The sequence below is a fragment of the Lactuca virosa genome, chromosome 7 (assembly GCF_052849685.1).
Source record: "Lactuca virosa cultivar CGN04683 chromosome 7, Lactuca_virosa_CGN04683_v6, whole genome shotgun sequence".
NCBI lineage: Eukaryota > Viridiplantae > Streptophyta > Magnoliopsida > Asterales > Asteraceae > Lactuca > Lactuca virosa.
In genome coordinates this window covers 241,651,472-241,665,707 of record NC_136432.1, presented here as the reverse complement: position 1 = coordinate 241,665,707, position 14,236 = coordinate 241,651,472, and the positions used below count along the sequence as shown (strand labels likewise).

Genomic DNA, 14,236 nt, shown 5'->3' with positions numbered 1-14,236 from the left:
CACTTGCATAAAATGCAAAGGTCCGTGGACCGATTACTGAAGCTTAATGTCGACTTTCCTGAGGACATGGCGATTGACATCATTCTCCATTCCTTACCTCCAAGTTATGATCAGTTTCGTATGACTTATCATATGAACAAGGAGGAAGTCACACTAAGTAAGCTTCAAGGACTTTTAAGGACCGCTGAAAGTGGCCTTAAAAGTAAATCAGCTGTTACTCCTACTCCTACTACTGCTCCTGTCTTGGCAATTGGGCAGGGAAAAGGGAAGAAGAGAAAGACCCCTTCGAAGGGTACCAAGGGAAAGTCTCTTGATGGCTCCTCTTCAAGTGGAACCAAGAAAGGTTCCATTCCTCCTTCTTCAAACCCAAAGGAAGCACAATGCTTCTACTGCCAGGAAAAGGGGCACTGGAAGCGAAGCTGCCCCAAATACTTGCAGGATGTAAAGTATGGGAAAGTTAAACCCACCCATGCAGGTATTTACACTATATTGTCTAAAAACTCATTACATACTAACTCTTGGGTGCTTGATACAGGTTGTGGTATTCACATTTGTACTGATTTGCAGGGCCTAAGAAGAAGTGAGAAAGTGGAGCACGGGAAGATAAACCTAATCATGGGGAATAAGAAAGCATCACATGTTACCAAGATAGGAGTTCATTCTTTATTGCTTAATAATGGGTTAATGTTAGATTTGAATAAATGTTGTTACTCGTCTGAAATGGCGAGAAATATTATTTCCTTTCATGGCTTGTACAAACAAGGGTTTTCCTTTTCATTTGATAATGATAACGGTGCTATTAATGTTTATTACAATGATGTATTTTACTTTAAAGCATTACCTTGTGATGATGTATATGAAGCTGTGAATGTTGTAGATAATCTAGGAAATAATGTGTTGTGTATTGATTCTTCAAATAGATTAGACAAAGCATCCTTGTGGCATTATCGTCTTGGACATGTCAACAAGAAGCGCATAGGCCAACTCCAAAAGGCTGGAGTTTTGGAATCATTTGACCTAAAGTCGGATGATAGTTGCGAATCTTGTTTACTTGGAAAAATGAAAAAGTCACCCTTCACTGGTTCTTGTGAGAGGGGTGAGGGTTTGTTGGACCTCATACACATTGATGTGTGTGTACCCTTCAAAACTGCCACAAGGGATGCTAATCGGTATTATGTGACTTTTACTGATGATTATAGTAGATACAGGGACCAGGAGATTGGATCTAGCCGTAAGAAGAATGCTTGGTATAAATAACTCACTTCTTGGTCTTCGACCCCTGCAGTCACTCTATTTAATCAAGCATAAGTCAGAAACCTTTGAGAAATTCAAAGAGTTTAAGCAGGAAGTGGAGAATCAACTGGGCAGGAACATCAAGATGCTCCGGTCCGATCGGGGAGGAGAGTATCTTAGTATCGAGTTCCTTGACTATCTTAAGGAATGTGGGATTGTCTCACAATTGACACCTCCTAGGACACCACAGCTGAATGGTGTGGCTGAGAGGCACAATCGAACCTTGTTGGACATGGTTCGTTCCATGATGAGTCGAGCTTCGTTACCAATCTCATTCTGGGGGTATGCCTTAGAGACTGCCGCCCATATCCTGAATCTAGTCCCTACTAAAAAGGTTGCCAAAACACCTCATGAGATGTGGATTGGGAAAGTTCCCAATTTGGACCACATCAAGATTTGGGGTTGCGAGGCGTTCGTGAGGCTTGAGTCTCATGATAAGCTCAAACCTCGAAGTGAGAGGTGTATTTCATCGGCTACCCACAAAGATCCTTTGGTTACCTCTTCTACAAACCTAGTGAGAATGTGGTCTTTGTAGCTAGAAGAGGAGTCTTTCGTGAGAGAGTGTTCATAAGCCAAGGAGACAGTGGGAGGCAAATTGACATTGAAGAAATTCAAGAGTCAAGTGGTGAAGGAACCTCAAACCCTAGTGACCAACCTGAGGAGGAAACTCATGTTGATCCGACTGACGAGCCCATACCTCTGAGGCGTTCCACGAGAGTTAGGAATGCACCTGAGCATTACTATGGTTTACATATTACTGCGGAAGGTGATACGCTTATCAGTGATAGTACACTGGTAAGTCTGGATGAACCTAACAGCTACACGGAAGCCATGACAGGCCCTGAGGCTGCTAAATGCAAAGAGGCTATGGACAGCGAGATACAGTCCATGTATGACAATCAAGTTTGGAACTTGGTTGACAATGTACCAGGTCGTAAGACAGTCGGGTGCAAATGGATCTTCAAGAAGAAGACTGACATGGATGGTAATGTACACACTTATAAGGTGCGACTGGTTGCAAAGGGCTATTCTCAAACTCTGGGAGTTGATTATGGTGAGACCTTTTCACCAGTAGCAAAGATTAAGTCTATTAGGGTTATGTTAGCCATTGCTGCATTTCATGACTATGAAATATGGCAAATGGATGTCAAAACCGCTTTCCTTAATGGAAAGTTGGCTGAGGATGTTTACATGAGTCATCTAGAGGGTTTTGTCAGTACAAAGTACCCTAATAAGGTGTGTAAGCTTGAGAAATCCATCTATGGATTGAAACAAGCACCTCGCAGATGGAATCTTTGCTTCGATGATAAAGTCAAAGAGTTTGGTTTTTCGAGGAGTGAGGATGAGTCCTGTGTATATGTTAGGGCTAGTGGGAGTATAGTTAGCTTTTTGGTGTTGTATGTGGATGACATACTACTCATAGGAAATGACATCCCAACCTTGCAGGAGGTTAAGTCCTGGCTTGGGAAGTGTTTCTCTATGAAGGACCTTGGGGAAGCTGCCTATATCCTAGGGATAAGGATATTGAGAGACAGGAGTAAGAGACTAATTGGACTTAGTCAGAGTACTTACTTGGATAAGGTACTGAAGAGGTTCAGTATGCAGGATTCCAAGAAAGGGGAATTACCGATTCAGAGTAACGCCAAACTGAGTAAGACTCAGAGTCCGAGTACAGAGGCTGAGATAGCTGAGATGAGTCATGTACCATATGCTTCCGCTGTAGGCTCAATCATGTATGCTATGACTTGTACTCGCCCTGATGTGACCTTTGCTTTGAGCATGGTCAGTAGATATCAAGGGAACCCTGACAAGGCTCACCGGACTGCGGTAAAGAACAATCTCAAGTATCTGCGAAGGACTAAGGACTGGGTCCTTACCCTTGGTGGCAGTGATGACTTGAGAGTGGTAGGGTATAGCGATACTAGCTTTCAGACTGATAGGGATACTTTCCGCTCCCAATCAGGTTGGGTCTTTATCCTAAATGGAGGAGCAATTACTTGGAAAAGTTCCAAGCAGGAGACGGTAGCTGATTCAACTTGCGAATCAGAGTATATAGCAGCAAGCGAGGCAGCAAAGGAGGCGATATGGCTAAAGAACTTCATTGGAGACCTTGGAGTTGTACCAGCTATAAAAGAGCCAATGGAAATTTTCTGTGACAACAAAAGTGCGGTTGCCTTAGCTAAGGAACCAAGGGATCACGGGAGATCCAGACACATTGAAAAAAAATACCATTTCATTAGACATCGAATAGAATAAGGACTCATCGTGGCTAAGAGGGTATCATCAGATGAGAATCCAGCAGATCCCCTCACGAAGGGACTGAGTAGGGTTAAGCATTTACAGCATGCAAGACGCATTGGGCTGAAGGATGATATTAGTTTTAATAATTAGATAGTTTTTGAAACTTGTAAAATGTAATTGACATTTGATGATTAAATTGTAACGCCCGTAGATCCGGGCTAGTCAATTTAGAGATAATAGGGGTCGAAACAACTTTTCGACAAAAGATTATTTAGAAGGATTAATCTTAAACAAGTGAGAGTATATGTTCCAAGGGTTTCGTACATATAAAGAACGCCGAAATCCGAGTTATAACGAAGAAGTTATGGCTCGTCGAAGTTTTTCGGCAAAACCGACACGGCACCGGGAGACGTAAATAGTGAATTTACAATAGTGGACTTTTTAGCCTTAGTGATCTAAACAAAAGTTGTAGTATATGTTAAACCGATAACATCCATAAAAAGAACGCCCAAATCTGACTTCGTATGAAGTTATGAATTTTCTAAGATTTGGCATAGCAGTGCACGGCCCGAAACTCGAATTTTAGTTCGAGCGGTTTTTGGCTTACGCAACCTAAATTAGAGTTGAAGATCTCATTAATAGGAACTCAACGGTAAAAAGACAGACGAAAACGGAGTCCGTATGAAGGAGTTACGAATTCTTCGCGGTCATTTAACAGTCTAAACTCCTCCTACTGTTAAATTTAAGATCGGTTGAGAATTAGCCGACAGAGTCTAAATGAAAGTTGTAGATCTTGATTTTACCTACGCGTGAAAAAAAAGAACGTCGAAAACGGAGCTCGTATGCGAGAGTTATGATTTTTCTAAGTCAGGAGGCTGATACGCGAGTTTGGGTGACGTGGCACCACCAGAAAGAGGACATGTGACACCACCAGAAGGCTGCCACATGCACCAACTCGGCAAGTCCTTGTCAAGACTCGGCGAGTCCATCAGCTAGCCTCCCTATAAATAGAGGTGTCGGGCATTCCAACTTCCTCACACCTCAATCCTCTTCTTTCTCTCTATAGACTCTCTCTCTAAGCTCCCTAACCCCCCTAAAAGCCTAGGTAAACCCCCTAGCACCCGAAGGAAGCCCCGAGGCTCCCGGAGTCCCGAGAAAAGAGCCTTTCGGCTCGGGAACTCTACTCCAGCGAAGCCCGATTTTTGCGAAAAACCCGCTGTAAGTGAGCTATGCCTACCCTATCTTTAGTATAGCTTATGTTTTAATATAGTAACATTATTAGGACCTTAAAATAATTATTTGGACTATTATTATGAGTTATATAGTGTTGTTTAACGCTTATATAATAATAATAATAATAGCTAGACTATTAATTAGTCTCGGTGAATATTGAGCTAAACCCTAGTGGTAATGATACTAGGTTTTGTCGAGGGAAATTGTTTTAAGAAGTAACGAAGCGTTGTCCGAATTCAGAATCACCACCTTATCAGGTGAGTGCATAGTCCCTTTCATCTTACACATAGATATGAAGTATTTTATATAAATTACGTGCTATGTGTGCATATTATTTGAGTACTTGCTGTCTATGCTGGATGAACGATTTTATACATGTTTTAAATAATTTAAACTATATATGTATTTCATATCTACGATAATGTTGGGGTAAAACATGGGCAGATGTAATAAATGGAATATGAGTTGGATGATGAGTTGAGAGGTGTTATAGACCATGAGGTGAGGTTGAGAGGTGGACGATGTGAGAAGCCTTGTTCCCAAATGATGGCCCCGTCATCTAGCAGAGTATGGATGACAACCACGGACTATTCTAGACAGTCCAGTGGAACACTAGCAGGCTCGCAACCTGTAGGTGTTGTGAACGATGTGTTCACCCGGTGTACTCTAAACCCTGGCGATCATGCAGACTTGGTGCCTAAACCTTGGCGATCATGCAGACTTGGTGCCAAAACCCTGGTGACTATGCGGACTTAGTGCCTGTTGTATAAACCTTGGCGATCATGCAGACTTGGTGCCAAAACCCTGGTGACTATGCGGACTTAGTGCCTGTTGTATAAACTCCGGCGACTATGCAAACTTAGTGCCTAAACCCCGGTGACGATGGACTTCGTGCTGATTCCTTAGGATGATCCTTACGAATGAATAAACGATGAATAGTTGATTCTTAGGGTAGATCCTTAAGAGTAAAGAAGATAATGGGGATGGGTAATTGGGTTGATTGTTTGATGTTTAAACATAATAATTATATTATTGTGGGTTGAAAACCCTATGTACTCACCAGGTTTCCCAACCTGACCCACTCAAGCTTATTTGTATCACAGGTGTCGATACGAAGCTACTTTACACTGAGAGATTTAAAAGAGATGTAGATCACTAGTGTAAATAATGTAAGTTCTGTTTATGCTTATGTTTCTGTATTGACGATGACATCCCAATGTTTTAAAATGAATAAAAATACATTTATTCGGAAATGCTTTGATAACGTATTTATCATGTTTTTCTGGGAACAAATTCCACAACATTTTTATTAAAAGAGGTACTCTGATTTTCATGAAGTATAAACAAAATCGGTCTTTTCTGGCCGTGAAAATGGGGATGTCACATAAATAAAAGTTGTTGTTTATTTATGAGTAAAGTGTTACTATCTTATGTTAATCGTTTACTATTATTTCAATTTTGCATGTTTTGACTTCCAGGATAATTATATTATTCAAACTCTCCACAGTCAGTCATACTTTGGAAGTAGGTATTGAATTAAGACTGTCATGAATTAGGTGTGTAGATTGTCTAAGGTGTATTAGACATAGCAATGGTTGCTGCAACATTCATGAGTGCTCATAAGTTCTGAGTATTGGACTCAACCCACGCTCACTTGTATCACTTCATGGAATTTATCTCGAGTGATCGTGAGACGGTAATATCATATAAATCTTCAAACCTAGATATATGAGTTGTTGACTATGAGTTGGTTATACATTGATTGTACGAAAACGCATTGGTAACTCGATGTTATAAAACGTGCTTTTGTGCATAATTTAATAAGTAGTCAGTACAAGCATATGAGTCGAAGTTTATCTATTCCTTCTAGGATTAGAAGTGATATCTGGGCCCCTCGATGATTTTGTTTTAACCTATGTACCGGGCCCGGTCAGAACCTAATTGATGTGTTCAATTTAGTTCTATGTCAAACAAATCATAGATCGAGAAACAACTGCTGGACAATAAGTACGACATTGTTCCATGTATTTGTCCGGATGATATCTTGAGAGCAGAGGATTATATGATCACTTATCTTAAATGGCGTATCATCATTATCATCTTAGTTCCAAGAGACTTTGAAAGAGCTACGATTGCTAGTCAGATTCTGAAGTCATATCTGCAACTATAGTTATTAGACTTATCCAAGTGGGAGACTGTTGGATATAGTGTCTAAGTCCATAACTATATTTGGTATGTACTTGACCCGACCCGGCATGGTCTATTTGGGTTGCATGACATTGCAATACTTGGATAGACCAAAATGAGAGAAAGGACACTTAAGGTTTATTAATATATTATACGTACTAATATATTAATAACATTATTTAATTAGTATTGATCAAAGAATTAATCTTGAATTAATTAAGTGATAAAAAAGAGACTAATTAAATATATGGGGTTGATTGTGTAAATAATCTATTCTTGTATAGTGGGCTAATGATCCATGGTTTGTATGGATTGGGTTAAAACCCATAAGGTGCTCCATGGATAGTCCATGGAGGTTACAAACCCATGGATCATGGAATATGGAAAGCCATGACAATTAGGGTTTACATGGTGTAACCCTACTTGTGTCACAACTATATAAAGACTCCTTGTCTAGCAAAATCGGCACTACTACAAGCAAGTAAGAGGGCTTGCCGATTTTTGAGTACAGTGAGCTTCTCTCAAGGTTATTCCAAGAATTGTGGTGTTGTGTGAAGCATTTGAGGCATCACATTTGGGGTGCTAGGCTCACAAAGTCATCAAGGAATCCAAGCTACTAAAAGGTATGTTATTCTACTTGAGTTTTGTATTACAAGTTCCCCATAACATGCTAGATAGGAATAAACCTTGGAAAATCAAATTTGCATGTATTTAGAGAAAACATAGATCCAAAGTTTCTAGGGTTGCATGTACACCATAGGAGTGTTAGAATGCTCAAAAACCAACAATAACAACATGTAATGGGTCCACAGCTAAAAGATTGGATTACCCCTGAGCCCACAGTATGAGTCTGACTTGCCTATCAGGCCCACAACTCATATATGGCCTGCCCTTGAGCCCATAACATAAGTCTGGCTTGCTCCCCAACCCAATCAGTCATCGGACTAGAATACCAATGTTCAGCCCTCAGTACGAGTCTGTCATACCAGCCGATCCTCAGCTCGTATCGCGAATGCTACTGATCCCTCAGTATGAGTCTGGCATGCCCTACCCGACCCTCAGCTCATATCTGGAATGCTCCAATACCTTCAAGTCCTCAGTGCGAGTCTGGCATACCACTGGGTCCTCAACTCGTATCTGGAAAGCACCTGGGCCCTCAATATGAGTCTAGCATGCCCTACCCGGCCCTCAGCTCATATTTGGAATGCACATGAGCCCTCAGTATGAGTTTGACATGCCCTACCCGACCCTCAACTCATATCTGGAATGTTGCAAGGTTTGTTGGCTACATCACGAAGCAATACAACCTCAACCCAAGACAATATGCCGACATATAACAACATATATAGATAATCATTCAAACATAATCACATGTAGCCCTACAGATCTACCAATTAGCATATCAGAACTAGCATGCATATCTATCCCATACTCAACATATCAAAGAATATCAGGTTACCAAACCAATGGGTCGACCTTGGTTCCTTCGACCCGAAAATACTATGAGGAAAACTCACCTCGCACTGCCGAATCATACCGAAAATCCCTGACTGCTGACTGACAGATCCCCGAACTATCAAGATCAAAACAACAACCAATCAACAGTTGGGTTCCAATCCATATCCATAAATCCATTACTAGGGTAAATAACCACTTTACCCCTCACCTAGTTTGGACCAAGACTTAGGCCCAAACCTAATAATCCATAAGGCCCAAATACCAAAAATCGCCCAAGGCCCAATCCATGGCTCAATGTTCCAAATTGGGCCCAAACCCAATGCAAGCCTTCTCAAAATAATTATTAGTCAAAAACTTGATGGCCCAACAGGGCCCAAGACAACTAGGCCCAAAAGGTGTCACAAACTAAAGGCCAACACGCAAAACCCACATGACTGAGTACGCAGGGCGTACTCAGCTGCACGCTACGCGTACACACTATTTGGCTTGTACGCTGCGCGTACAGTCTTGTACGCCCAACGTACTCCTCCATTAAGCCAAACCCACCATTAAGCCCTTAATGTTTAAGTCCATAAAGTCCAAATCATAGATCTGAGTCCCAATAAGTGTTTACAACCATAAAGTCACTGACTTGGTGACTTTGCATGCCCCATAAAGACCCAACTTCAAAATATAACACTCTACTATCAATAAATGGGCATAAACTCAGACATAGATGAATCTAAACCCTAAAGGTGACAACTTTATGCAACTGGATCCTCATAAACACCAAGAGTGGCAACCATTAGCTCCTAGAGTGGTATCAAACCACTAGATCTCATTATTAGGGTCAAAAAGGGATCAAAACTCATATATAATATATCTAAGCCATTAATGAACAAGTTCATAGCTTTTTACATCAAACAAGCTGGAAATGAAGCACATAATCAAGATCCATAAGCTTTTTCTTGATCCACAACCTTGCATCAAACTCTTTCTTCTTGAAAATGGCCCAAAAACACCAAGATGCACATAATGAGCTCAAAAACACCACCATGGAGGCAATAAGGTCGATTTAGGGTTTTTAGGGTATGGGGGCTGACTTAGAAATGAACAAAAGAGGCTAACATAAAGCTTTTACAGGGTACGATACGAAAATTTAAGGTTTCACACTAACCCTCGTACGCCTAGCGTACGAGGTCTTGCACCCCGATCCCATCATCGCAGTACGCTAAGCATACTCCACATTACGCTCAGCGTACTGCCCCTTCGCATCAGTACGCCCTGCGTACACCCTAGGTACGCCCCGCATACTAGGTTTCTCCTTAAACCCAATATATTCCGAAGGCCATAACTTTCTCATTATAAATTCGATTTCGACGATCATTATATCCATGAAAAGGTAACAATAAATTCTTCGCGTTAATCAACTCATACTTGCCTTACAATTTCCCGAACAAACATCCAATTCCCATAAAAGCTCGAGCTGACATATTACCAAAATACCCTTTAACTCCAAAACACAAACTGAACACCCGGATCATCTAAATAACGTCACATATGACATTTTCTTCTTACTTAAGCCACTCAACTTTAACACCTTTTTCAAATTTGACCATAATAACAAATTTTTAGTTATAGACGGTATTTTTTTATGTTAATAAAACGTTGAAATTAGAAAAATAATTTTAAAGGCGGTATTTAAGAATGGTTCATTTTTTTTTTCCTACCGACAACTTTTTTGTAGTTTAACTAATTTAACCTATGATAATATCATATTTCCAAGTTTTTCTGGATTATCTAGAATTTTAAGATGTCATGTTTAATTTTTAGATGACTTGACATTTATGAATTTTTTATATTTTTAATGCGAAAACCACCGCAAAACAAATACCTTCGCATTCTTCATTTGATTTGTCATGGCTAAGGCCACAATCCTCCACACCAAGCTACAACGCACCGTAGGGGTGTTCACATGTCCTAGTCAGCATAAGCACCACACCAAGTACATTATGTGTACACCATATAGCCTTACATTCGAGCTAACCAAGGAGAATAGAAGCAAGAGGTGGCAAACTGTTAATCTTTTGACAAGAAGGATTGTAGAGAAAATTGAACATAATTCAGGGGGTAGTTTTTCACTTGACAATTGACATTCGCCAGTTTCATTCCATCAATTGGGTCGGGTTTTTTTGTTAGACGAGTGGAAACAAAGCCCTAATTAAACCCTTTCTGAGCCGCTTTGCCATCACTCTCTCTTTCTCTTCATACCCCTGTCGTTGCCGCCGGAACCACCGTAGGTTGTGCATCCGTCGTCTCCAAAGTACAAGATCATCAGAGGTTAGTTACCTTCGTTCTCGTTTTCTCTCAGTCAATCACACACACACACACACACCCACACCCAAGCGCAGCAAAAGTAGCTGCAACGTTATTTGTTGCCATCTTCCGCCATTGAATCCGCTTTACGTATCTATTTTTTCGTGATTGAGGCAATAACTGAATTTACTTGAGATTTGTTATTCGGAGTTTGTTTCTGTAAAATTTTGGATTTTCCGATACTTGTATCTGTATATGTTGCATCGTATATAAATGAATGATAATTGTTATTTTGATTCGTGCCTTGACAAACGTATCATTTAGATTAACATCTTCTTGTTTCGTTGACTAGGTAATGGGGAAAAAACGTAAGGAACGTGAAGCTCAATCTGACGATGATGATTCATCAAAATCGCGTACTAAGAGAACGGATAGTGATAAACTGGTTGTAAAGCCGCAGTTGCTACCATCAATGATAAAAAACAAAGACAAAAGGTCGGCTGTATACGCCAAGATAAAGCATGAAAAGAAAGTAGAGAAGCGAAAGAATGCTAAGGCTCGTGAAGCTTTGGAGAGCAGAGCTCTTGAGCTTGGAGAGGAGGTTTATTTAATCCCTAATCTAGCCGTTTTACACTTTCTACCATATCTTCTTGAATTTAATAATGATGAGATTGTAATTAACATTATCATTAACGTTTCAGCTTCCACCAAAGAAGATTCCCCGAACAATTGAGAATACTAGAGAGGCTGATGAAACTGTATGCAAGCCTGATGATGAAGAGGTCTCCTATTCCTTCAAACTCTTCCCTATCTTTACATAGCATAATACTTAAAACTGTTTTCCATTGGTAGTTTTGTTATCAGCATCTGATTTTGATATATTATATATGTTATTGCAGCTTTTTGCAGGTAATGATGCTGATGAATTTAGCTCAATTTTAACCAGTGAACGAGCCCCAAAAGTACTGATGACAACTTGTCGTTTCAATTCAACTGTAGGTTCTCATGTTCACTTGTATTATTTATCATCTGTATAAGAAGTTGCTCTTGTTAGTTTGAAATATGTTTTGACTTTGAAGGGTATCTGATAGGGTTTGCAGAGTTTATTTATAAACAAGCTAATGTTATCTTACTATTTACTAATCATTTCTTGTAATCCGCCTTAACTACAGAGGGGACCCGCATTGATCAAAGATTTACTCACTATAATCCCCAATGCAGAGTACTACAAGAGAGGAACCTATGATTTGAAGAATGTAAGAACTACACACTCATTTTATCTTTCCTCAATCATTTTTCTTGAACATATATGTTTCTAAGATGTTTATCTTTATCCCCAATTTCCAGATTGTCGAATATGCAAACAACAAAGAATTTACATCTATCATTGTTGTCCATACCAGCCGTAGAGAACCAGGTTATTTATCATCTATCTTTCATTCATTCCTTAAATCTTTTAGTTTTGACTTATCATCTTTTTTACCTTTTCTTTTCTTATTCTTACCAACCTTGTTTGCTATTTATAGATGCTCTCTTGATAATTGGATTGCCCAATGGACCCACAGCCCATTTCAAGCTCTCAAATCTTGTCTTACACAAAGATCTCAAGGTGGAGAAAAATTAACTATAACATAGACTTTAGTATAACCTTTTTTGTCACAACTATTAACACATTTTTTTATATGTTATTGCAGAATCATGGAAACCCAACCAGTCATAAACCAGAGTTAGTTCTAAATAACTTCACTACACGCTTGGGTCATCGTGTTGGAAGGTTAATTCAGTCACTTTTTCCACAAGATCCTGAATTTCATGGAAGAAGAGTTGTCACTTTTCACAATCAGAGAGATTTTATATTCTTTCGTCATCATCGGTAAGCCATTTGGTATATATAACTTATACAAGTAGTGATAGCAAGATTAGCATCATATCATGATTTGTTACCAGTTATTTTGGAAGGAGGTTTTCTTCTTAAAGGTAAAAGGAACTTGTGTTGATTTGTAGGTATGTTTTTGAAACTAAAGAAAACAAACAAATTGATGCAAATGACAAAAGCAAGGATACTGAAGATGGGAAGAAGCAGCTAAAAGGGAAAATTATTGCTCGGCTGCAGGTATTTTCTTTCTTTCCATTCCATTTCAATGTGTTATAGCATTATACTTTCATTTAATTTCAATTTTTAAAGGGAAAATTTGAAAGTACATTGGTATAATTGGGCAGATTTCTGAACGTATTGCCCTTAATAAAAAGAAATTAAAAGTACAGTGTTGTTTGTTGCATGTAACCTTAAAAAAACAAAGGACATTTGCCATTGAGGTTGCTTTAACTGTCTTGTAATATTGTGCAGGAATGTGGGCCCCGTTTCACACTAAAATTAACAAGTTTACAACATGGAACCTTTGATACAAAAGGAGGGGAGTATGAGTGGGTTCACAAGGTATTATTAACTAATTTCACTAAATTTTTTGCATTCCATGGAATGGAATTGGAATTCGAGATTCCATTCCATTGACAGAATTCAATTCCCTTGGAATCCTTCAAATTTTGTTTTTGATGGATGTCATTCCAGTGGGAGGGCGGAAGGAGTTCAATTCTGTTCTTTTTTATACAAATGACTAAAATACCCTTGTATTATATATATATATATATATATATATATATATATATATATATATATATATATATATATATATACACACACAATAAATTGAAAGTATTTAACTTGTGCCTTTTGTTGTATATTACAGCCGGAAATGGACACAAGCAGAAGAAGATTTTTCTTGTGATGTGGTTTTGAAACTGGAGCTTAAAATTGTTTACTTGTCATTAGTTTCTTTTATTTCACAATTTTGTTTGCAAGAGAAGGTAACTATGATATAGTTGTAAAAATTAATCTTTTGCCAAATTCTTAATCATTTTCTGTCGTTTATTTTTATTTATGGAAATTGAGTGTTGATTGATAGTTTGATATTGTTTAAAACGTCAAATTTTTAAAAAAAGATTATAAGCTATTTTTGGTTTGCTAAACATGATCACCTAAAATGTCAAAAAATAAGTTAGTTGTCACCTGCCGAACATAGCCTAACATAAAATACAATAAGCCAATTACCCAAAATGAAAAGTCACCAATTTAAACATCCAAGTAAGGGTGGTGCAAGTTCATCCATTGGAACGCTCCTAAAAAACAATAATTGAAATCCTAAAAAACGATAATTCATCCTAAAACGATAATTAAAATAAAATGAGAAATTCTAAAACTCCTAACCATAAAGCCTTGCTAGTTCTTACGTGTGAGCGAGCATCATATTCAACATTGATCATGTCAAATGGTCATACGGCCGAAGAAAGAAGCTGTTATCTAATCACTTTTCTTTTGTCATGCGCAACTCCTAATCCAAAGTCTATGGTTGCTTTTGCGAGATTATGATGGAAATTGAGCTTCCAAAAAGGCTATGTACGTATTTGCCTCGTATGCTTTCGTGTTTTTTGGGTTGAGGGGGATTCTCACTGCTTTTTCTTCGGTTTGAAC

At 38.9% G+C, this 14,236-nt stretch overlaps 1 protein-coding gene across 1 annotated transcript; it reads left to right on the top strand.

The window, feature by feature from the left end:
* The first annotated feature begins 10,586 nt into the window (after nucleotides 1-10,586).
* On the top strand, nucleotides 10,587-13,669 carry MEE49 (Ribosomal RNA processing Brix domain protein). The gene is made up of 11 exons (XM_079061691.1): nucleotides 10,587-10,731; nucleotides 11,060-11,308; nucleotides 11,409-11,489; nucleotides 11,607-11,702; nucleotides 11,880-11,963; nucleotides 12,055-12,124; nucleotides 12,234-12,316; nucleotides 12,402-12,580; nucleotides 12,712-12,820; nucleotides 13,055-13,144; nucleotides 13,455-13,669. Exons 2-11 carry the CDS (start codon nucleotides 11,063-11,065, stop codon nucleotides 13,491-13,493), a joined length of 1,077 nt encoding a protein of 358 aa, XP_078917817.1. The 5' UTR covers nucleotides 10,587-10,731; nucleotides 11,060-11,062; the 3' UTR covers nucleotides 13,494-13,669.
* Nucleotides 13,670-14,236: the final 567 nt, after the last annotated feature.